The following is a 20,918-nucleotide window of genomic DNA, read 5'->3' on the forward strand; positions in this document are numbered from 1 at the left end:
GCAAAAGATGGCAGATTTGCCCCAAGAACGACTACTGCCTGACCTTCCACCATTCACGAACACAGGAATAGATTACTTTGGACCGATCGAAACAAAAAGAGCCAGAAGCCTTGTCAAACGGTATGGTGTAATCTTTACTTGTATGGCCAGCAGAGCAGTGCATCTAGAAATGGCATGTTCCTTAGATACAGACTCCTGCATTCATGCCATTAGGAGGTTCATATGCCGAAGAGGTCAAGTATCGCACATCCGCTCAGACAATGGCACTAATCTGGTTGGTGCAGAAAAAGAACTCTGTAATGCCCTCATGAGTCTAAATCAGGACAAACTCAGAAATTCCTTGCTGAAAGATGGTATCAAGTGGTCTTTCAACCCTCCAGCAGCATCACATCATGGTGGAGTGTGGGAAAGACTAATTAGAATGGTGAGAAAAGTTCTCTTGTCAGTTTTACACCAACAAATGCTCGATGATGAGGGCCTATGTACCATCCTATGTGAGGCAGAGGCGATTCTCAACAGTCGGCCCATCACCGCCATGTCAGCTGACCCACAAGATCTGGAGGCACTCACACCCAACCATATCCTGCTTTTAAGATCTAAGCCCATCCTGCCACCAGGGCTCTTTCAAAAGTCTGACATGTACCTCAAGCGCCAATGGAGACAAGCTCAATACATGGCTGACTTATTTTGGAAGAGGTGGACCCAAGAATATTTGCCATTAATGCAAGAGACAAAAATGGGCAAGTAAGAAGAAAAACATTCAAACAGGTGATGTCGTCATGATTGTTGACTCAACTGCACCCAGAAGGTCATGGATGCTGGGAAGAGTAATGGAAACGATGCCAGATGCTAAAGGCCTAGTTCGTTCAGTGAAAATCAAGACCAAGAACAGTGTTCTTGAACGACCCATCACAAAGGTCTGTTTGCTGCTTGAAGACTCTTATCCCTAGTAGTATATATTTTCAGTTAAATACTTTTTACAGTTTTTGTGTTGATACATCATATAAATAATATGGTAGAAAATAAGATTTTAGATGTAAATCATTGGCTCAATCCACCATTATTTTAGTAGTCGTATTTTGTTACACGCCATACAATTAGGGGCCGGTGTGTAGGAGCCAATTTCTCATTTGTTTGCCAGTGTGCTGTGCCTCCCTCTACAGGCTTGGAGTGTGCTAATGGGGTATAAAGGCCTGGCCAAGAGAAGGCCAGGTGCCGCTGATTGGAGACACAGCTTTAAACGTCTGGGTTTTGTAGCTGCTGCCTTCTGTTTTGATTTCATGTTTTTTGATACATTTAAAGAATCTGGAATAAACCCATTTTGAGTTCAACTTTAACTTCATTTTTTGGACATTCCTCATTTCCTGTTTTCTTTGCTGCTCAAAGCCAGTCAGTGTTAAACTACAGTACTCTCAATCAGCCACCACCATGGAAGAGGTCAAAAGGTCACTACACTAACAAACCAATGAAGAAGGGCCTACTGTCCTATAACACTGTCTAGCATGATGACTTTTCAAGAATAATAAACACAGTGGACACTAGCTCATGCGGCTCAGACGTTTTATTGACTTCCAACTGCACCGACAGCTCACACGGTTGATGGAATGATGGTATGAAGACACATAATTGAGAAGTGTTTTCTGAGGCCTGTACTACGAAGCGAGTTCAACATACCTAGGGTATCTTCTCCTTATCTGGCTTAACTAACCCTAACAAACGAGATCCCTCTAGGCGGTCCTACGACGCTGGTTATCAACTTGGTAAATCGACCCAGGGTTTCTCCATCTGGCTGTGAGCCCGTTCACATGAACGGGGCGGGGTTTGCAGCATAAGACCAATCACAGACATGGACAAGTCTACAGACTTGCAAACAGACAGGCAGTGCAGAATATTTTACAAAGGAAGAGTAAACTATAATATTAGACAAATACGAAGAAGTTAAATACATAATCAGACTAAAATTAAAACAGTTGAAGCTGCCAAATGCAGGAAGGAAAGCTGGCAAAAGAAAAAACTCCTGATGTGTGTATGCGTAAATTAACACTTATTAATTTAACGGAACACTCAAAAGTCAGATATAGTCGTCTAGATATAAATAGCTTTTAGATGAATTATGGGTGAATGGATTACACTTCATTATGCCCATTAACAAAGATGCGGCGTGTATGACTATTTCAGCCTTCTCTCAGCTGCGTCCTCGTCTCCGACGGTGTGAAACGGACTTGAGAGCAAGTAAAAAAAATAAATACAAAAATATACTTCAAGGCGGTAAACACCCACAGCATAAATCCAGATGTCCTTCCTGCATTTGTCAGTTTAAACTGTGTTGTTTTTAGTCTGGATTATGACTAACTTCTTCGTATTATTATAATATTATCATACGATCCGCGCACCGAGCTCTGATTGGTCAGTAGGAGGTGCTTTCAAACGAGTTGATCTCTTATCTGGAACATAACCTGCTGCGGAGCAGGTCAGGTGTTCAGCATCAGTTACCATGGAGATCTACCCCGGTAAGAAGTGATCCACCTTCATAGGACTGAAAACCCTGAAGTTACCTCGCTAACCCCAAATCCAGCTTCGTAGTACAGGCCCCAGGTCACTTATGTGAAGCACACATGTACATCATCACACAGACACATTATGTAGAAATGATTAGCTTTCATATGCTCGTTGTACCAGCATGTTGGACAGAATAACAGCAAAATAATAAACTTCTGATCTTGACAGCAGGTAGTCTTGGAAAACAATGTGGTATTATGATCCACAGATACAACATGTTTTTAAAAGCCTTCTGGTACCATGAAAAATATCTAAAAAAAGAAATGGTGTTTGTCTGCTGCCTTGTGTTGGTACAGTTGAAAAATAGAAAACAGAAACTTTGACTCACCAACTGAAGACAGCAACATCTTTCAGAAAACAATTTTAAAATGGTCATTAAAACACCATATCCCCTACAGGGAATGAGTGTATATATATATCAGTATATATATATATATATATATATATATATATATATATTACATACAGTGTGTAGTGTGTGAAGATAAGAGAAGGGCAGCGCTAATAATGGAATAATTGGGCCGCATTCACAAAGCCGCTCCATTAATCTGGCAAATTGGTGTTATTTTGTAATTTAAAAGCAATTATCTTGTTAGCCTTGAAGAACCAGAGCTACCACAGGTCATAGGTGTGCTGTCAAAGCTTTACGGGAGCCGTAGTTAAAGCTGAAGTACACCATTAGATGACCATTTCAATTTTCAAAGAGCAAAGTAAAACACAGTGGCTACAAACAGATCGGATGAACCACATTGCAAAAAAACCTGATTTACTGGGAAGCTTCCAGTGTGAATGTGAAAGGTCAAACGAACTGAATGTCAAAGGTGCCTCTACACTAATCTGGAACGTTGTTTTAAAAGAGGAAAAAAAAAACCCAACAGATTCTGTTTTTTCCCCTGTGCAGACAGCCATGAGAAGATCACACCACTTCTCGTCTCATTCAGCAGCTCCTCAAGGTGAGCCGTTTGCATTTTCACTTGGTCGCGCTGCTCAGCATTCCAGGGTGGTTAATGGAATTAAAATCAATGACAATCTCAGTCCTCTTGGGGGTGAACTTCCTGCCAGAGCACACAGAGGGGAAAAAAACAACACACGCAGTAGTCAGGGACACAGGTATGAGGACACACATGGAAAACAGCACATAAAAACATGGATGAGGATGAAAGTTACTTCTTCATTATCTTATCAAGTCATACCTTCATCTATACATACACACACACGCGCGCGCGCACGCACACACACGTATATATATATATATATATATATATATGTATGTATATATATATATATACACATATATACATACGCGTGTGTGTGTGTGTGTGTATGTATGTATCCCTTGACCTTGTGTAATAATAAAACACAAACAACACTTCCACTTGTTCTTGTGTGCCAGAGCAAACTTGTCACTCACCTGTAATTTATACGTGCCATACTGAGCAGCTTTCTGGAAGCAGTCATCTCTGGTATGTCGTGGTATTTATCAGAAAGATAAACCACTTCCTTAATACCTGGACAGAGGAAGGGAGGGAGGGAGGGAGGGAGGGATTATGGAGAGACGCAGAATTTTCTGGCAAAATTTCACACTTTCTTTCCCCTTTTCGTCATCTGAAGCCACTAGTGGGGATTTAGACTTGTGAAGTCCAAATGAAGCATTTAGGGTGTCTGATGCATTGCTTTGGAAATATGTTCATTACTCGAGGCTTCATTCCAAACGGTGCACATTGACCATCTACTGGTGCTACCAGGCGGCAACCTCCAGCTCTGAAAAGTGAAGCCAACGTGAAAACACTTCAACTTGCATTCTTTCTAATAGCCAGCAGGGGGCGACTCCTCTGAAAGAAGTCTGATTGTATAGAAGTCTATGAGAAAATGAGCCTGCTTCTCACTTGATTTATTACCTCAGTAAACATTGTAAACATGAGTTTATGGTCTCAATCGCTAGTTTCAAGTCTTCTTTAATACAACATGATGTTCATTTAGTAAATTATGGTCCACTTTAGAGTCAAATAGACCATAAAGTAGGGGATGATTTAGGCTGTCTTGTGATTGAAAGGCCGCTACCACGGCATTGTCCGTGTTTTCATCTTCAAACAAAGTGTGTTTTCAGTTCATGGGAGTTCGGTTGTACTGAGTTCCACCTTCTCCGGACACTTCTGGTTGCAAAAAAACTAAGATGGCGACGAGTAAAAAACCAAGATGGCGACAACCAGAATACCGAACTCGAGGCCTCAAAACAGCAGTCCACAAACCAATGGGTGACATCATGGTCACATCCACTTCTTATATACAGTCTATGGGTGCTACAAATAACCCATAACCTGCATATCTACATTACACACAAAGCCACACACCGTACAGCGTGATGTAAATAGCCTGATGATAAAAACTGCTTTCTTCCTTGTGACTTCAAAATAAATCTCTGAATATATCTCAAATTAAAATTGTATTAATTTTCCTTTTAACACTGACCATAACAGTGATAAAATCCAGCAACATTTCAATATAGGAAAAATATAGACGATAGGCATTTTTATATTGTTTGACGATATATATCGTCATATCGCCCAGCTCTAGTTGAAACAGTTAATTTTTAGATTTTTATTTTGCATCTGTAGATGCAGGTGAGTCTGGAGCAAATAGCAACTTTAAATAGTCACTCTTGAAATATACAGTATGTGAAAATAATTCCCACGGAGTTTGGGTGACTGAACATTAGCCGGCCGGCAACGGATCCGATCACTATTGGGAGCAAAATCTATACTAGGAAAATAGTGATAATATTATATTTTGAATTGAAGGGGCTTTGCCGAGAAACATTTGTATACGTTGGCCGTTGAAACAAAATATGGACACACCAACCTTAAGCAGTTAAAACTTAAAAATGAATATCAATGATATAAAATATCATAAAAGGCCTTAAAAATCAGTATGAGTCTACCAATAGTCACAGCTGACTGGAGGTGTGTGTGTGTGTGTGTGTGTGTGTGTGTGTGTGTGTGTGTGTGTGTGTGTGTGTGTGTGTTAAACACCCACCGGACTGGATGATGAGCTTGGCACACTCGTTGCAGGGGAACAAAGCCACATAGATGGTGCAGCCTTTCACATCGGCGCTGTTCTTGTTCATGATGGCATTCAGCTCTGCGTGGCACACTGTGGGACGGAGCATTGAGATGATCCAGAGTCAATACTAGACATTGGGAGTTTTCTTGTTTTAAGTTTAAGGTTGTATTGCAAAAAAAAAGCCATAAGCAAACCTTTGGAGACAGAAGAGCATAATATACCAGAACCTGCCTCCTAAGATGGAACAGACCAGAAACACTTCCTTCTCTCCTTAAACGCTTCACCGTCCGAAATAATCATTACAATATGTAATCATAATAAATAAACTTAACAGATTGCCATTATTATTATTATTACTCCGGTTCTCTGCACAGCAAACCATAAGACAAGTAGATTTTTTTCTTCAAATATTACGACTTTATCCTCATTAAATTACGACTTTCTGGACTTCTCAGAGAATGTGTGGGAAATGTTTTGTATGTGCAGAAAGTTTTGACCATGAGCAGAAATCTTGCCACATGCACATTTAAAAGAGGTCACGTGCCCAAACAAAAGAGGGAAGACTAAATCATGTCTTCAGCAGAGATAACTAAAACATGTTCAGCCCAATTTATTTTTATACGGCGTCAAATCATAACAGAAATTAGTTGAAAGTAATACAGAATGCCTGAGAGCCTTACTGCATACATACAGTATATATTCCATTATATTTTTAGATTTTTAATAGTTGCCTGGCACCCGAATGTTTTTATTTTATTTTGTTTAAGGTTAAAGGAATACATACACATACTTGTAAAGGGACATAAAGACAGCAACATATAAAAAAACGGTACTACCCGCTGTAATAGTGCAGTGTCAAGAGGTATGTTCATATTCATATACATACAACCAACCTCATATATAGATACATATATCTATATTTACACATGCATTCATATACATATCCACAATTATCTATTCTATTATACAGCCCAAAAAAGGACATATTTACATCCCCTCAGTTGACCTTTATCGACATTATTTATTTATTAATTTAAATTATAAACTCCAATCTTCACCCTGACTCAAAGTATCCCACCCACGTTCAAAAAATATATTCTGTTCTTTATTCCTATTAACATCTTTCTCAAGAACCCACTGATGTTTCAAAAACATTTTGAAACATTCAGTGTTTAATTGCTGTGTTTTTGTAGCTTTAAATATATATATATATATAAATATATATATATATATATATATATATATATGCTTTCCCCATCATAATGCTAATAATGATGTTCAGGTCTTTTACTTCTTTATAATCCCTTAAATCACCAAACATTATGGATAAAGGACAACTATAGAAACTGAGATCCACTTTTCAACTTTAATCCAAAATAATGTAACTTCCTTACAATACCAAAATAAATGAATGTCTGACTCCTCTTCCTCCTCACACAATCTACAGAAGTCACATTGTTGGATGCCCCATTTTTATTTTTAGCATTTTCTTAGTAGGCAAGTATTTGTAGATTAGTTTTAGTTGTAAAATTCGATTGGAGACATCGAAAGAAGTTGTGTAAATACATGCAAATACTTTCTCCTATGGGATACATTTGTCTAACATATCTTCCCATTTTGACTGAATAGCTACTGGAGCAGCAGACATGTTTTTAAGATGCATGTATAGCTGATATATTTATTTTTCTCTTACTCATCCATGCTGTATCCTTAATGTTTTGTACATAATGATAGCTTCTTTTTCCAGATCTGAGGTATAGCTGCAACAGAGTTGATTATATGTAAAAAGGTCACAAACATTACCGTATACTATTTTAAGTGGCACCCCGAATTTTGTGTTTTCCTTTGCATAACTTAAAAAAAAGGACATTTCCAAAATAAATTGGTGCATAGAAAAACACCTTGCTGTTGAATAATTTTCCGATGCATTCTCAGTGTTTCGAGCAGCATAAAACAATTCACCTCCATTGTATTGGGGTGGAGGTACAAGTCTCAGTCTAAATACTACTTGGTCAATTTAGTCAAGGTGCTCATTATGAGTGGAGACGGATGTAGATTACTTATTTGCCCTCTATCCCAACCTAAACTGAGCACAAAGGGAGAAGGGAAGAGAGAAAGACAGAAGATAATGGAGAAAGATAAAGAAAAATGCAAGAGCATCCAATGAATGGAGAAAAGAGTGACATTTCTTCATTATTTATCCTCTACCACCCTCTACAGGCATGAAGAGATCTCAGCAGCATAGTGAGGAAAAATAATGAATTACAGTCCTTCCAAAAATCCTCCCACACAATCTAAGATGAATACCATGGAGTTATGTGCTGTGGTGGGTAAAACCAGTACTTTGTGTTGTTGTTATACGTGCACATTTTCTTCAACCAAATTGTTTGATTCCAAAAAAATAATGAAACCAAAATGATTATCCAAAATTAAAGCAAGAAGTGTGTGCGTGTGTGTGTATGAGCATTCTTACCATAAGGGTATTTAGTGTCGAGTCGGTCGTCAGCACTACGGGCCCAGGGCAGCAGGTCATCATCGCAGCCATTGGGCATCCCGTTGTAACCGATGCCAACTATCTTATTCTCCTGGTTCACTATACACGCCCCCACCTGCAGAGAGGGAGAGAGCTTCCACGGTTAATTCTAGCTGGGAATTAAATTAGGTCATCTGCCACCATGGTTTTCCTTATATTAAAAAATATTTTTTTAAACAATATAAAAATAGTCAGGGATTAGGTTACATGATAGATTCCATATTTCTACTGTCTGCTACCACTAACCCAGTGTTTACAATTCTAAAGCGGCAGGTGAGGAAAAAAAATAATTTCACACCCTGTTGACATCTTTTTAAATACCAAATAGTCCAGTGTATCAGGAAATAATCCAAGATTAAACACAACAGTCCACTAACTTCAGTAGCACTTTCACACACACTCAAGACCAGGGGTCTCCAACCTTTTTTCCTCTGAGAGCTAATTTGACAAAATGAAAGTGGCCGAGAGCTACACATAGCGCCACCAAGTTGTACATCGCCAATAGCAGACTTCATGTCTGTCTTACTTTCATGGTCCTTTAGTAATGTTTGATGAAACAAAGCAGTATTTAAAAGGATGTCATTTGACAGTTATATTTGGTTTCATGATGTTTACATAGCCCCTTGTTCAGTATAAGTTACATAAATTAATTTAATGATTTATTGTGGATGAAGTTTATAATTTACTAGATGAACTGGTGATTTATCAGAAATATTTTAAAGGTGATGAATAACAAATTCTGAAGTTTAATCGTAGTCATAGTTTTATATATTTAACATAAATTGTAGGGGTGTGACGAAATATCGTGCCACGAAATATCGCGATATAAAAACGTAACGATATGCATCGTCGAGACGAAAAACTGAATCGCGATATCAGAGCATAATAGGTACCACGTACATACGGGCTCCGGGCAGCTGTGATCTCTTCCTGCTGCTCTGTAAGGCCTATAGAAGGAGGCTGAGTACAAGTCATATCTTCAGTTACACTTCGCATGTGTCATACCCCATGAGCCATGTCCGCCCGTGACACAGCCTTCTTTAATAGGCCTTGTCGGAGCTAAACACACATCAACACACACACAGGGCAGCCAGTGAACAGCTGATCAGAGAGGCTGCGGTGGAGGAGACGAGTTGACGCTCCGCTCCTTGCTGTAAGTGCAATAAAACTTTACAAGTGTAAAGCCAAGATACGTTATTACACCTGTTCAACAAGCATAAACACGATGAAACTAGGGCTGGGCGATGTGGCCTACAAATAATATTGCAATATGTTTAGGCAATATCGCGATACACGATATATATCGCGATCTTTTCAAATATCCTCTAAGCACTTCATAAATGCTTGATTTAACCCTTTGATGCATACAATCACACCAATATGATGATTATTTTAGTCCCTGCAGCACACAGTATGTCTGCATTAAAACCTTCTTTTTTATATTCATTAGTGGTTTCTATTGGAACTATTTTAATCTTGCATGCAAAAAGGGGGAAATCATAAGTCAAATTTAACAAAACAGTATCCAACAGTATTCACTTTAACCAAAACGTTTTCTGGCAATACATGCTTTATATATTTTGATAAATACATAACACACACACACACACTTTTTAATGGCGTGTAATAAGTGTAAAGTAACTTATTGTTATGTTTACCAGTAAGCTGTTCTGACATTGCTGATAATAAAAATTATTATTTTCCCAGCAGTGTAGAAGGACTCACCAATCTTGAGGTGTAGCCTACTGTGTGGCCAAAACTGCAGTCTGGTCCACTTATTCAGGCTCACAGCTTTGGTTCTGTTAGCTGGATGTTCATATTTTGGATCAAGTGTCTTAATGAGTCTTTTCGGGCTTTTCAACTACGCTAATGTTGCAATTTAGTTTACAGCGGTCGTGATTTCTTTGCAATTTGCACTTTTTTGTCATACGAGATTGCTTTGGAAAGCGAGGAAGTCAGAGTCATTTGCCTGTGGGCTGGTTCTGGTTGCTTTGGTCGTGTTCTCGTTACCATACTCGCTTTGCTGCTTCAGTTCTTTCGCTTTTCTCCGGGCTCCCTCTCTCCGCACACTCGCCCAGGAGAGCGGTTTGGATGGGGGCGGAGTCTGTGACGTGTGTTATCTGTGTCTGTGAGAGGGAGCCGGAGGGAGAGAAGAGGGACAGAAGGAAATCCCAAAGCGAGTCTCATGCCGGCGCGATGGCTTAAAAACATTACACGACAATTTGTAGTCGATGTTCACGATATAGTCTTGTTATATACCTCGCGTGGGACAAGCCGCGATACATCGAGTATATTCGATATATCGCCCACCCCTAGATGAAACAGTTAAAAATGTAGGAAAGCAATGTTTCAATCTGCTTTGTCCGCTGTCTCTCATCCTCCGCTGCTGTTTACACAAGCAGAGCGCGTTAGCTCGGTGGCTAACAGCTAACTGTAAACACTTGTAAGTTATTTAGTTGAGTTGTGAATGACTTTAAATGACTAAAGCTGGCAGTAGGTTGTGTAGTCTAACTGTTTAGGTTAGTTTGTCATGTTTCTTACTGGTAAACTGATCAGCTGGCAGAGACAAAGCAGCCCCCCCCACTACCAGCCCGTCAGCAGAGGACAGGAGGACAAAGGACAGGAGGAAGGACTGATACCATAAAAAATTTCATTTATAGGGCAAACGACAGCATTGTTTTGCATTTTGTGTCTTTTGAATAAAAGGCTACTTTTTCAGTCATATATTTTCATCATTTTAGTTTTGTTAAAATTATTGTTATAATATCGTATCGAGATCGTGAACCCAATATCGTGTATCGTATCGTATCGTGAGCTGAGTGAATCAACACACTCCCTAATAAATTGTAATTAAATGTACAATGTCAAACACACACCTGTGAGCTTGGGTCTTTGCTCCTTTGGGCCGACAGAAAGGCTACAGCCATAAAGTAGTCCGGCCATTCCAGGTAGTCTTCCCTCTTCTTAGTTGGGCCGCTACTGAGAAACACACAAGAAGACAGAGAGAGAATTTAAAGTTAGATCACAAAACCGTTAAGGAGGTTTTGACTTGAGAGGCTTTCCATTTATTGAAATCACACTTAATAACTGAGCAGTAGTTCCCTCTGGTCTATGTACCTTTTGATAGTTTGTTTTTTTGTTTGAACCAAAAAATGAAAATACGGAAATACCGTGTTTTTTATCATTTTAAACCAAGTTTTGGGATTCTGAATCAAAAAACAAGAAAATTCCTTTTGAATTGAAGAATGACGACGGCAGACAAATGACCCGGAAGTAAAAGTAAAAGTAAACGGATAGCTATTTGTTGCCTCTGAGCATTTTTTTGAGAACAGTGAGTTGAATCATAATAACCTCAAACCACAGAGTGAACTACAGGGTAATACTTCTCCACAAAGCTTCTAGCTATGTCCTCTTTTAGTCTCAGGGACGTACCCATCCTCTTACTACTGATACTAGGAAATCAGATCATTTGGATGCTGTTTTTCCTAAACCTCTCAGTGTGACCGATTGCAGAATCCATAACTCATATCTTCAATTTGGCCAATAATCCCCACATCCTGTCCTTCCTTTACATAAAGATGGTGACAAAACCGATAATTATCTCCAAATTGTGTTGCCTGGCTAATCTAATAATCAGCCCAGAGGCATGTACTAGGAAGCCAGTTCAACATACCCAGGGTATCTTCTTGTGATCTGGTTTAACTAACCCTAACAAACGAGATCCCGCTAAGCGGTCCTACGACGGGGGTTATCAACTCGGTAAATCAACCCAGGGTTTCTCAATCTGGCTACGAGCGCGTTCACATGAACGGGGCGGGGTTTGCCACATGTGACCAATCACCGACATGGACATGTCTACTGTCAGCAGAGCGGCACATTTTACAAACCGAGAGCAAACTGTAATATTAAACAAATACAATGAAGTTAAACACATAATCAGACTAAAAGTAACACAGTTGAAGCTGCCAAATGCAGGAAGGACAGCTGGCAAAAGAAAAAAAATTCCGATGTGTGAATGCGTAAATTAACAGATTTATTAATTAAACGGACACTGAAAAGTCAGATTTAGTTGTCTAGATGGGGCAGTGATATATAAACAGCTTTCAGAATATAATGGATAAATAGATTACATTTCATTATGCCATTTAGAAATGACGTGGGGTGTGTGACTATTTCAGCTGCGCCCGGCGGTGTGAAACAGAGTTGAGAGCAAATAAAAAAATAAATATAAAAACATAATTTAAAGAGGTAAACACCCACAGCAAAAATCTAGCTGTCCTTCCTGCATCCGTCAGTTTAAACTGTGTTGTTTTTAGTCTGGATTATGACTTAAACTTCTTCGTATTTGTGTAATATTACCATACGATCACCGCACCGAGCTCTGATTGGTCAGTAGGCGGTGCTTTTATACGAGTTGATCTCTTATCTGGAACATAACCTGCTGCGGAGAAGGTTAGGTGTTCAGCATCAGTTACCATGGTGATCTACCCCGGTAAGAAGCAAACCACCGTCGTGGGACGGAAAACCCTTAAGGTTTAACCCTGAAATTACCTCGCTAACCCCAAATCCTGCTTCGTAGTACAGGCCTCTGGTCCTATCTCTTCGTTTTCTGTACTCACTCCCTAAAATCTGTCTAGATGTAGGCCTATGTGTACAGTTAAAAACATGCCTCACTAAACAGAGGGTGCAACTAGGGGGGGGCAAAGTTCTTCTGCAGATTGAAATGGAAGCAGATGCCATTCAGGAGTACTGCCAGATCAAGAGGGTCAGCTACTTTCCACACTGACGCTCCACGGCTCAGCTCATCTCCAGATGGGGTTGTCTTCTAGTTTGACCCAACAAAGATTCACCAATTTGGTCCTGTTGAAATTAAGGGTGCTTTCACATTAGGGGACCCGGGCCCGGATCCGAGTACACTTGTCCCCAAAGTCCAGTTCGATTGATTAGTGTGAACGCTCCGAACCGTACTCGGGCACGGTTCGCCGATCTGTACTCGAGTCTGCTTGAAAAGGTGTTCTTGAGTACAGTTCATGTGGACTCGGTCACGGTTCGCATCAGGGTGTGAAAGCCAACTGTACCAAGACACAGAAGTGGACCGCTATTCAACGTGAGCCAGCCAGCGAGTAGTTGTGAAAGAGCAGGCTTTTTTCAACGCCACCGGTCTCCTCCGAAATCTGTATACATACTGTATAAAACAGTTTCATGTCAATGTCTATCTGCGCGCAGCATGTACCGATCTGATCCTTTGAACTGTACGGCCGTGGGTCATAAAGCAGGAATGCAGGCGATAGGTTCCTTATAATATAAACAATAGTAGGCATTGGGGTCGGGCGATGTTCATCATAATATTTAGCTAATTTAATGGTCTGCCTCCGAAGAACGAGATACTCAGCTGCTCAGCGGGCAGAGAGAGAGACAGCGGAGGGAAACAGAGTGTAGAGTCAGCCTATTTTCACATCAAACTCTGTGAAATAAGAGTTTATTTCAACCAAACCAGAGTTGGTGATTGTTCGAAAGACTAACGACGACAGTTTTGGTGAGTTTTATTTTGTGTCTGTCCAGTTTGAATGAAGTGTTTTACGATGCTCCGCCACTAGAACAGCTGATCTCAACATAAACAAATACATGTGGGTGATGACGTACGGAACAACTTTACTATTGTGAAGGCTGAGGGGGGGGGGGGGGGGGGGGGTTGCGTCGTACTCGGGCACAGTACGGATCAATCGTACCTAATGTGAAAACGCCCTATATGTCCTAACATGAAGAGCTATTTTGACTATCCATATCCACACTAGGGATGTCATGATACCAGAAATCTAGTAGTCGATACCAATACCAGTGAATTTCCACGATTCTCGATACCAATAATAATAAAAAAAATAAAAAATAAATCCCCTATACTGTAATTCAACACGTACTCTTATTAAAAACATTTGAACATTACAAAAAAACAGAGGCATGTAGCCTTTAAGTAATTAATAAAAAGAATTGACCCATTTTGTTCATTTTGGTGTATCAGCGGCATGTTATCAATCGATAGTCAGATGACGGACGCTACATACTGAGCATGAACGCATCTGGTCCGTAAGCTCAGAGTAGCAGTTGTCACACACGGGACGAGAGTTTGACAGACCGAGAGATGACGGAGGATTTGTTGTCAAAGCGAAAAGCAAACGCACCTATTTGGCAATATTTCACGATCCCAATCCTATAAGGGAACAATAACGTTAATGAGGTAATCGCCGTGAGGTGGATGGAGCTGCCATAGCCGGTGTGCACGGAGCAGCGGCGCCAGGTAGACCCCGCAGCAAAAGCGCTACCGGAGAGGCCAGACACACCGCCAGCCGACGGTACAGATCAGAGTCAGCGCTCTGCACATGTTGACCGTAATCTTTCTTGTAAAATGTCCGGTGTAATCGGTAACACCGGTGTTGTCACAAGTTTATTAACCGGTGGGAAAATTTTCCTCACTGTCACATCACTACCGATGACCATTACAGGTATCGAACGGTACCTTCAGTACTGTAGAAAAAGAGTACTAGAATTTTGGCATCGACTTGGTACCGAAGTACCGGTTCTCGTGACATTCCTAATCCACACCCTAAAATGCAATGTGAAATATGCCCTATATTATCTAACATGAAGAGCTATGTTGACTATTCATATCCACACCCTAAAAGGCAAAATGGCAGACTGGAGTTAAAGCAACAGCGTACATACTGCTGTACTGCTGGCAGGTGCAGAGTCAGCTACTCATTACAGGGATGCAGAGGAAGATCTGCTGATTCCACATTATACAGAGACAGTGATGTGATCCAAGTGATAAAATAAGAACAGACCTCTTTTTTCTTTCTTTCTACATGCATACACATAGGTGCCTGTAATGTTGATATATTACAATTAATGTCAATAAACAATGAATGTTGGCAACTATATCTGCTGTTTTTCAGAGTAATTAGATAAAGATTAATAAAAACAATGTTCATATGTGTAACAGACTAAAACCCCGATCAAGACAAATAGGTTTGACCTTTAAGCAAATTCAGTACAATTCAATTTACCTAAGATGAAACTTGTGGGTCATGTTAAAATGGCCAGTGAGTAAATAATAACAAACTCAATATTTAACACAAAAACATAATAATAGCATATAGTTTATATTGCCTGTCAATATTCACATTGGTAAACAGATGACGCAGGTTATCAGGGTTATGATATGAACTAATATAAAGGATGGAGAACAACAACAATGTTTGTGGTTAATGCTGCCACTATCAATTATTTTGAATATAAATGATCAGATTATCTGTACCTGTTATATCTGTGTATTTTTAAAACAGTGATACTGCTACTCACACTGAAGTAAAAGAGCCAAATTCTTCTTCCACCACTAGAAAGTAACCGCGTGACATTAGTTTTAAGTTGGATATTCTACAGACATTTTTCTTATTCAGTATCACCCCATGTTAACTCAACTTCCAGCCCTTGCTTAACCGCTGGGGGCTGACCAAAGGACCAACAATATATTAATGTTTAAATGACCAACAAAACTGTGTTTTACATAAAGTAATTAATAGAAAACAATGTTTTTTCTAATAGCTTCCATGTAATTTGACCCAGTGACTGCAAATCAATACAAAACATGAATGAGACACACCTCTTGTTATTGGATTTACTGCTTCTTCTATTCTATGTAGACTTATGGAACCATAACATGGAGTTTTTACTATACTATACACCGATCAGCCATAACATTATGACCACCTGTCTAATATTGAATAGGTCCCCGTTTTGCCGCCAAAACAGCCCTGACCTGTCGAGGCATGGACTCCACTAGACCTCTGAAGGTATGCTGTGGTATCTGGCACCAAGCTGTCAGTAGCAGATCCTTTAAGTCCTGTAAGTTTTGAGGTGGGGCCTCCGTGGACCGGACTTGTTTGTCCAGCACATCCCACAGACGCTCGATTGGATTGAGATCTGGAGAATTTAGAGGCCGAGTCAACACCTCGAATGTGGCCATCCACGTGAGGCCACCTTCTTCTATTGCTCCGTGGTCCAGTTCTGAAGCTCACTCACGTGCCCATTGTAAGCGCTGGGCACCCTGACCGGTCCCCATACGCTACAAACTGCTCCTCACTGTGTGTTCTGATACCTTTCTATCGGCACCAGCATCAACGTTTTCATCAATTTGAGCTCCAGTAGCTCTTCTATTGGATCAGACAACACGGGCCAGCCTTCGCTCCCCACGTGCATCAATGAGCCTCGGGTCTGACCCTGTCGCCGGTTCACCGGTTTTCCTTCCTTGGACCACTTTTGGTAGGTCCTGACCACTGCAGACCGGGAACATTCCACAAGAGCTGCAGTTCTGGAGATGCTCTGACCCAGTCGTCTAGCCATCACAATGTGGCCCTTCTCAAAGTCGCTCACATCCTTACGCTGGCCCATTTTTTCTGCTTCCAACACAAAGTTCAAAGTTCAAAATGTTCACTTGCTGTCTAATATATCCCCCCCCACTGCCAGGTGCCATTGTAACGAGATAATCCATGTTATTCACTTCACTTGTCAGTGGTCTTCATGTTACGGCTGATTGGTGTATAACAGGTTGAACAAGTTACCCAGCAACATTAAGCTGACACACAGTTTATGTAACTTAGTGTGAGCTGCTGCTAGAGAAGTAATGTTCACTGTTTTCTCTGACGTTTGTGACCGACCTTGTGGGATTGAAGGATCAATTAACTAACGTTAGTTGTCATTGCATATTAAACAGTAACGTTAATATATAGCTGGTCCCTTGTCAGCCCAACAGCGGCTAAGTGAGGGCTGGGAACTGAGCTAACCGGGGGGTGAAACTGAAAGACTCCACCAGGAAATAAATCTTAAAATGTCATCATGCAACGCAACAATCTAGTTCAGTGGTTCTCAAACTTTTTTCACCAAGTACCACCTCAGAAAATATTTGGCTCGCCAAATACCACCATTATGACCGATGTTAAAATACGGTAGTGTAGGCCTACCCTATTCAGCAATGCACAGTTCACACAAGAGGCAAATTTATTCCTAATAAGAATATTACTTATTGTTGGCTTTTGTCAAAGGGGTAGCACTAGAACTGGCACTTAAACTCTTCCACATAACTCTCATACTACGCTAGGGGCAGCCTCTCACACTAGGCCTGCACGATATGAGGAACATCTGCGATGTGCGATAACACTGTTCAATATTGCAATGACGATATGACTTGCGGTAAATAAACAAATATTGAAGTGTGCATAATAGCTATACATATACTGTATTTAAAATATAACTGGGCTAAATGTTGTTTCTAGAGCAGCAACAGTAATGTTTACAACAGCAAAGTCACCATATAAACTCCTTAATATCTCACTGGAAACAAATCTAAAATGTTAATAAAATAAATCATATTCCTGACATGACAATACTAAGTGAAGTTTATAAAGACTGAAGAACACAGACATCAGTCAGTATCAGTCCTTCCTCCTGTCCTCGAGATAAGAGTCTCGAGATAACTTCTGTAATGATTTGACGCTGATTAAAAATAAATTGAATAGAATTGAATCCTCTGTCCTCCTCCCTCTGCTGCAGGTAACATTAGGGCTGATAGAGGGAAGAGGGGCTGCTTTGGTTTCAGCCAGCTGATGAGTTTACAAGTAAGATATGTGACAAACTAACCTAAACAGTGAGACTACACAGCCTACTGCAAGCTTTAGTTTCAGTCTTACGTTGCTTCGATACTTTATGAAGGTAATAAATTAATAATAAGGAGGCTTTGTAGTCTGCACGAGTCTGCAGCGCATCACACATAACTTACTCTGTAAATATATATTTTAAGGTTTACATGTAAAGTGATATATACACATTTGTGCATCTATTTCTACACGTGGAATGATATTTGCACATTTGCAGATCGCTTCCTGTGCATTTATGGGCCACATGACATTTGTCACTTTTCTCCTGTTTGTTTACGAAATATTGTCCGATTCATACCGCAGCAGATCTGTAAATAATAGTTGTAATCCACAGAAAACAATCCACAAATATGTACTATGATCTGCAAATATTTCACCACCCACAAACATATTTTTGTATTTGTGTTGTGTAAAGTCACATCCACAGAAATACAGGGGCGATTTGCAAATACACATAACTTACTCTGTAAATATGTATTTTAAGGTTTACATGTAAAGTGATATATACGCATTTGTGCATCTATTTCTACACGTGGAATGATATTTGCGCATTTGCAGATCGCTTCCTGTGGATTTATGGGCCACATGACATTTGTAACTTTCCTCCTGTTTGTTTACAGAATTTTGTCCAATTGGTACTGCTGCAGATCTGTAGATAATAGTTGTAATCCACAGAAAACAATTCACAACATGTACCATGATCTGCAAATATTTCACCACCCACAAACATGTATTTTTGTATTTGTGTTGTGTAAGGTCACATCCACAAAAATACAGGGCGATTTGCAAATACACATAAATTACTCTGTAAATACGTATTTTAATTCCACATAAAAATTGTTATAGGTTTACACGTAAAGAGTTATATACGCATTTATGCATCCATTTCTACACGTGGAATGGTATTTGCGCATTTGCAGATCAGATTTATGGGCCACGTGACATTCGCAACTTCCCTCGTTTGTTTACGTAATTTTGTCCAAGAAAACTTCCATACACTTTCCTCCATGTTTGACCGTTTAATCATGTTTATGCTTGTTGAACACCGCGGCCTCTCTGATCAGCTGTTCACAGATGATAAGTATCTTGGCTTTACACTTGCAAAGTTTTAATGAACTTACAGTAAACGAGTAGTTGTACCCAGCCAACATGGTTATGTGGGCCCCACATGGGTTATGCTGGGGGTACCTGGGATCAACTAAGTAGGTCCCACATGGGCTCCCCATGTGGGCTACCCAAGTGGGTTCTAGGTGGGTCACTAATGGGAAATTAGTGCACGGGCTCAGAATGGGCACCACAAATGGCGCCCACTTGGGTCAACTAAGTTGGTCCATGTGGGCTACCTGTGTGGGTCCTAGTTGGGTCACTACTGGGAAATTAGTGCAGGGAGCCAACATGGAAACTGTGGACAAACCCACTTACAGCCCGTATTTCAGGCCATGAAGTCCCCATGTAGTTCCCTCATAGAACTTAAACCTGGGGCCGAGATGGGTTTTGGTTTATGTTGCCCAGATTGGGCCCATATAACACCCAGTATGCATGAAACCCACAAGGGCAATTGGCATGTGGTAATTATGGAACCCATGGACAATCCCATATAGGGCCCATTTTTCAGCCCATTTACTACCCACATGGGCCCCACATACATATATGTTGGCTGGGTAGCCGTCACCACCGCGGCCTCTCTGATCAGCTGTTCAGACTGACTGACTGTGTGTTGATGTGAGTGGAGAGCTCCGATACAGAGCAGCAGAGGAGAGGATGAAGTGTTAACCATCCCTAAATGTAATGATTGTTCTGATTCATCGAGTTCCAGACAGCCTTTTGCGATATGTTCATCGCGCATGTTCATATGATGACGATGGAAATTAGATTTATGGGTCAGCCCTATTTCTTAGTAATTTAAAAAAAAAAATTTCAGAAATTCCTCCGCGTACCACTACATAGAGCTCGTACCACAGTTTGAGAACCACTGGTCTAGTTTAAAGTGGGTTAAGGCATGGAGGGGCTGAGCAGGAGAGAGTAACGTTAACGTTACATGATAAATGGAACTAACACGGTGACAGAACGATACATTGTGACGTTCCAGAGTCTCTCAGTTTGGAGTGGAACGCTGGAGCGACACAGCATGCGGAGAGACAACGTTCCACCAGCGTGTGTTCCGTCTGCTCGTCTCATCAACAGGGTACAGGTTAACTTTAACATTAGACCTCTGGCTCATATCGAGACAAAGTTTGACAACAAGTTGAAACTAGTTACCCGTTTAGTTGAGCCGGACCCGGCTGCTGGGTTTCCTCCATAGTTTTCCAAATACTGTAAGTACTCGGAAATTTCTCTGCTTCTCTCGAGACTGAGTGCTGCTGAGATGTTTGCTGAAAGTAGAGTCAGCCGCGCCACAACACTACGACACGCCCCATGACGTCACCACGAAACCGGAAGAAATCTCCCGCGCAATGTTATTTTTTTTTTAATACTTTATTTCAAGAGTTCAATACAATATAATCGCATGTTCAGATTTTCATTATAATTCTGCAAAAATATTTTACAGTATAAAAAATTAATTATACAACACATACACTGTAAGGAAAGGAAAAGATGAAGAAAAACAAAACAAAATAATAAAAAAAAACATTCTGCTAAATAATTGGAATAAATTTGAAATGTCTAAACAATTTAATAGTTTTAGTCAATTTAGAATGTTTGAGTTTTAAGTTATCAATCATAGTCAAACATTATTTAAATCAGTATGTTTAAAAATAAAAAATGAGGGTATTCTTTTAAGCCATATAATTTTATGTATATAATATTTTGCTAGGATAATAATCAAATCAATTATGTAAATCTCATCTCAGTGAGTAATATCTCAATCTTTGTTAGGATGATATCTTTTTCGAAATGTTTTGAGAGATTCTTCTGTAAATCAAACCAAAAAGAAGTTGCATGAAAACAATCTACAAACACATGTTCAATAGTTTCCCCTTCACAATTGCAAAAAGTGCATCTATTGTTAACAGTTACAAAGAACTTGCAAAATATTATCTTTAGCAGGGTAGTACATG

At 40.1% G+C, this 20,918-nt stretch overlaps 1 protein-coding gene across 2 annotated transcripts; it reads right to left on the reverse strand.

The window, feature by feature from the left end:
• Positions 1–3,272: 3,272 nt before the first annotated feature.
• LOC141763825 (deoxycytidylate deaminase-like) lies at positions 3,273–20,478 on the reverse strand. Of its 2 annotated transcripts, none has more exons than XM_074628591.1 (6): positions 20,119–20,478; positions 11,029–11,128; positions 8,093–8,228; positions 5,593–5,709; positions 3,971–4,067; positions 3,273–3,614 (listed from the first exon to the last, which is right to left on the reverse strand). In XM_074628591.1, the coding sequence occupies exons 1-6, from the start codon at positions 20,157–20,159 to the stop codon at positions 3,530–3,532; spliced, it is 576 nt and encodes a 191-aa protein (XP_074484692.1). In that variant the 5' UTR covers positions 20,160–20,478; the 3' UTR covers positions 3,273–3,529. The 2 variants fall into 2 exon arrangements, with proteins under 2 accessions (XP_074484692.1, XP_074484684.1); XM_074628583.1 differs by having other exon boundaries at positions 11,029–11,131; positions 20,119–20,475.
• Between the last annotated feature and the right edge of the window lie 440 nt (positions 20,479–20,918).

This window comes from Sebastes fasciatus, chromosome 3 (assembly GCF_043250625.1).
Source record: "Sebastes fasciatus isolate fSebFas1 chromosome 3, fSebFas1.pri, whole genome shotgun sequence".
Lineage (NCBI taxonomy): Eukaryota > Metazoa > Chordata > Actinopteri > Perciformes > Sebastidae > Sebastes > Sebastes fasciatus.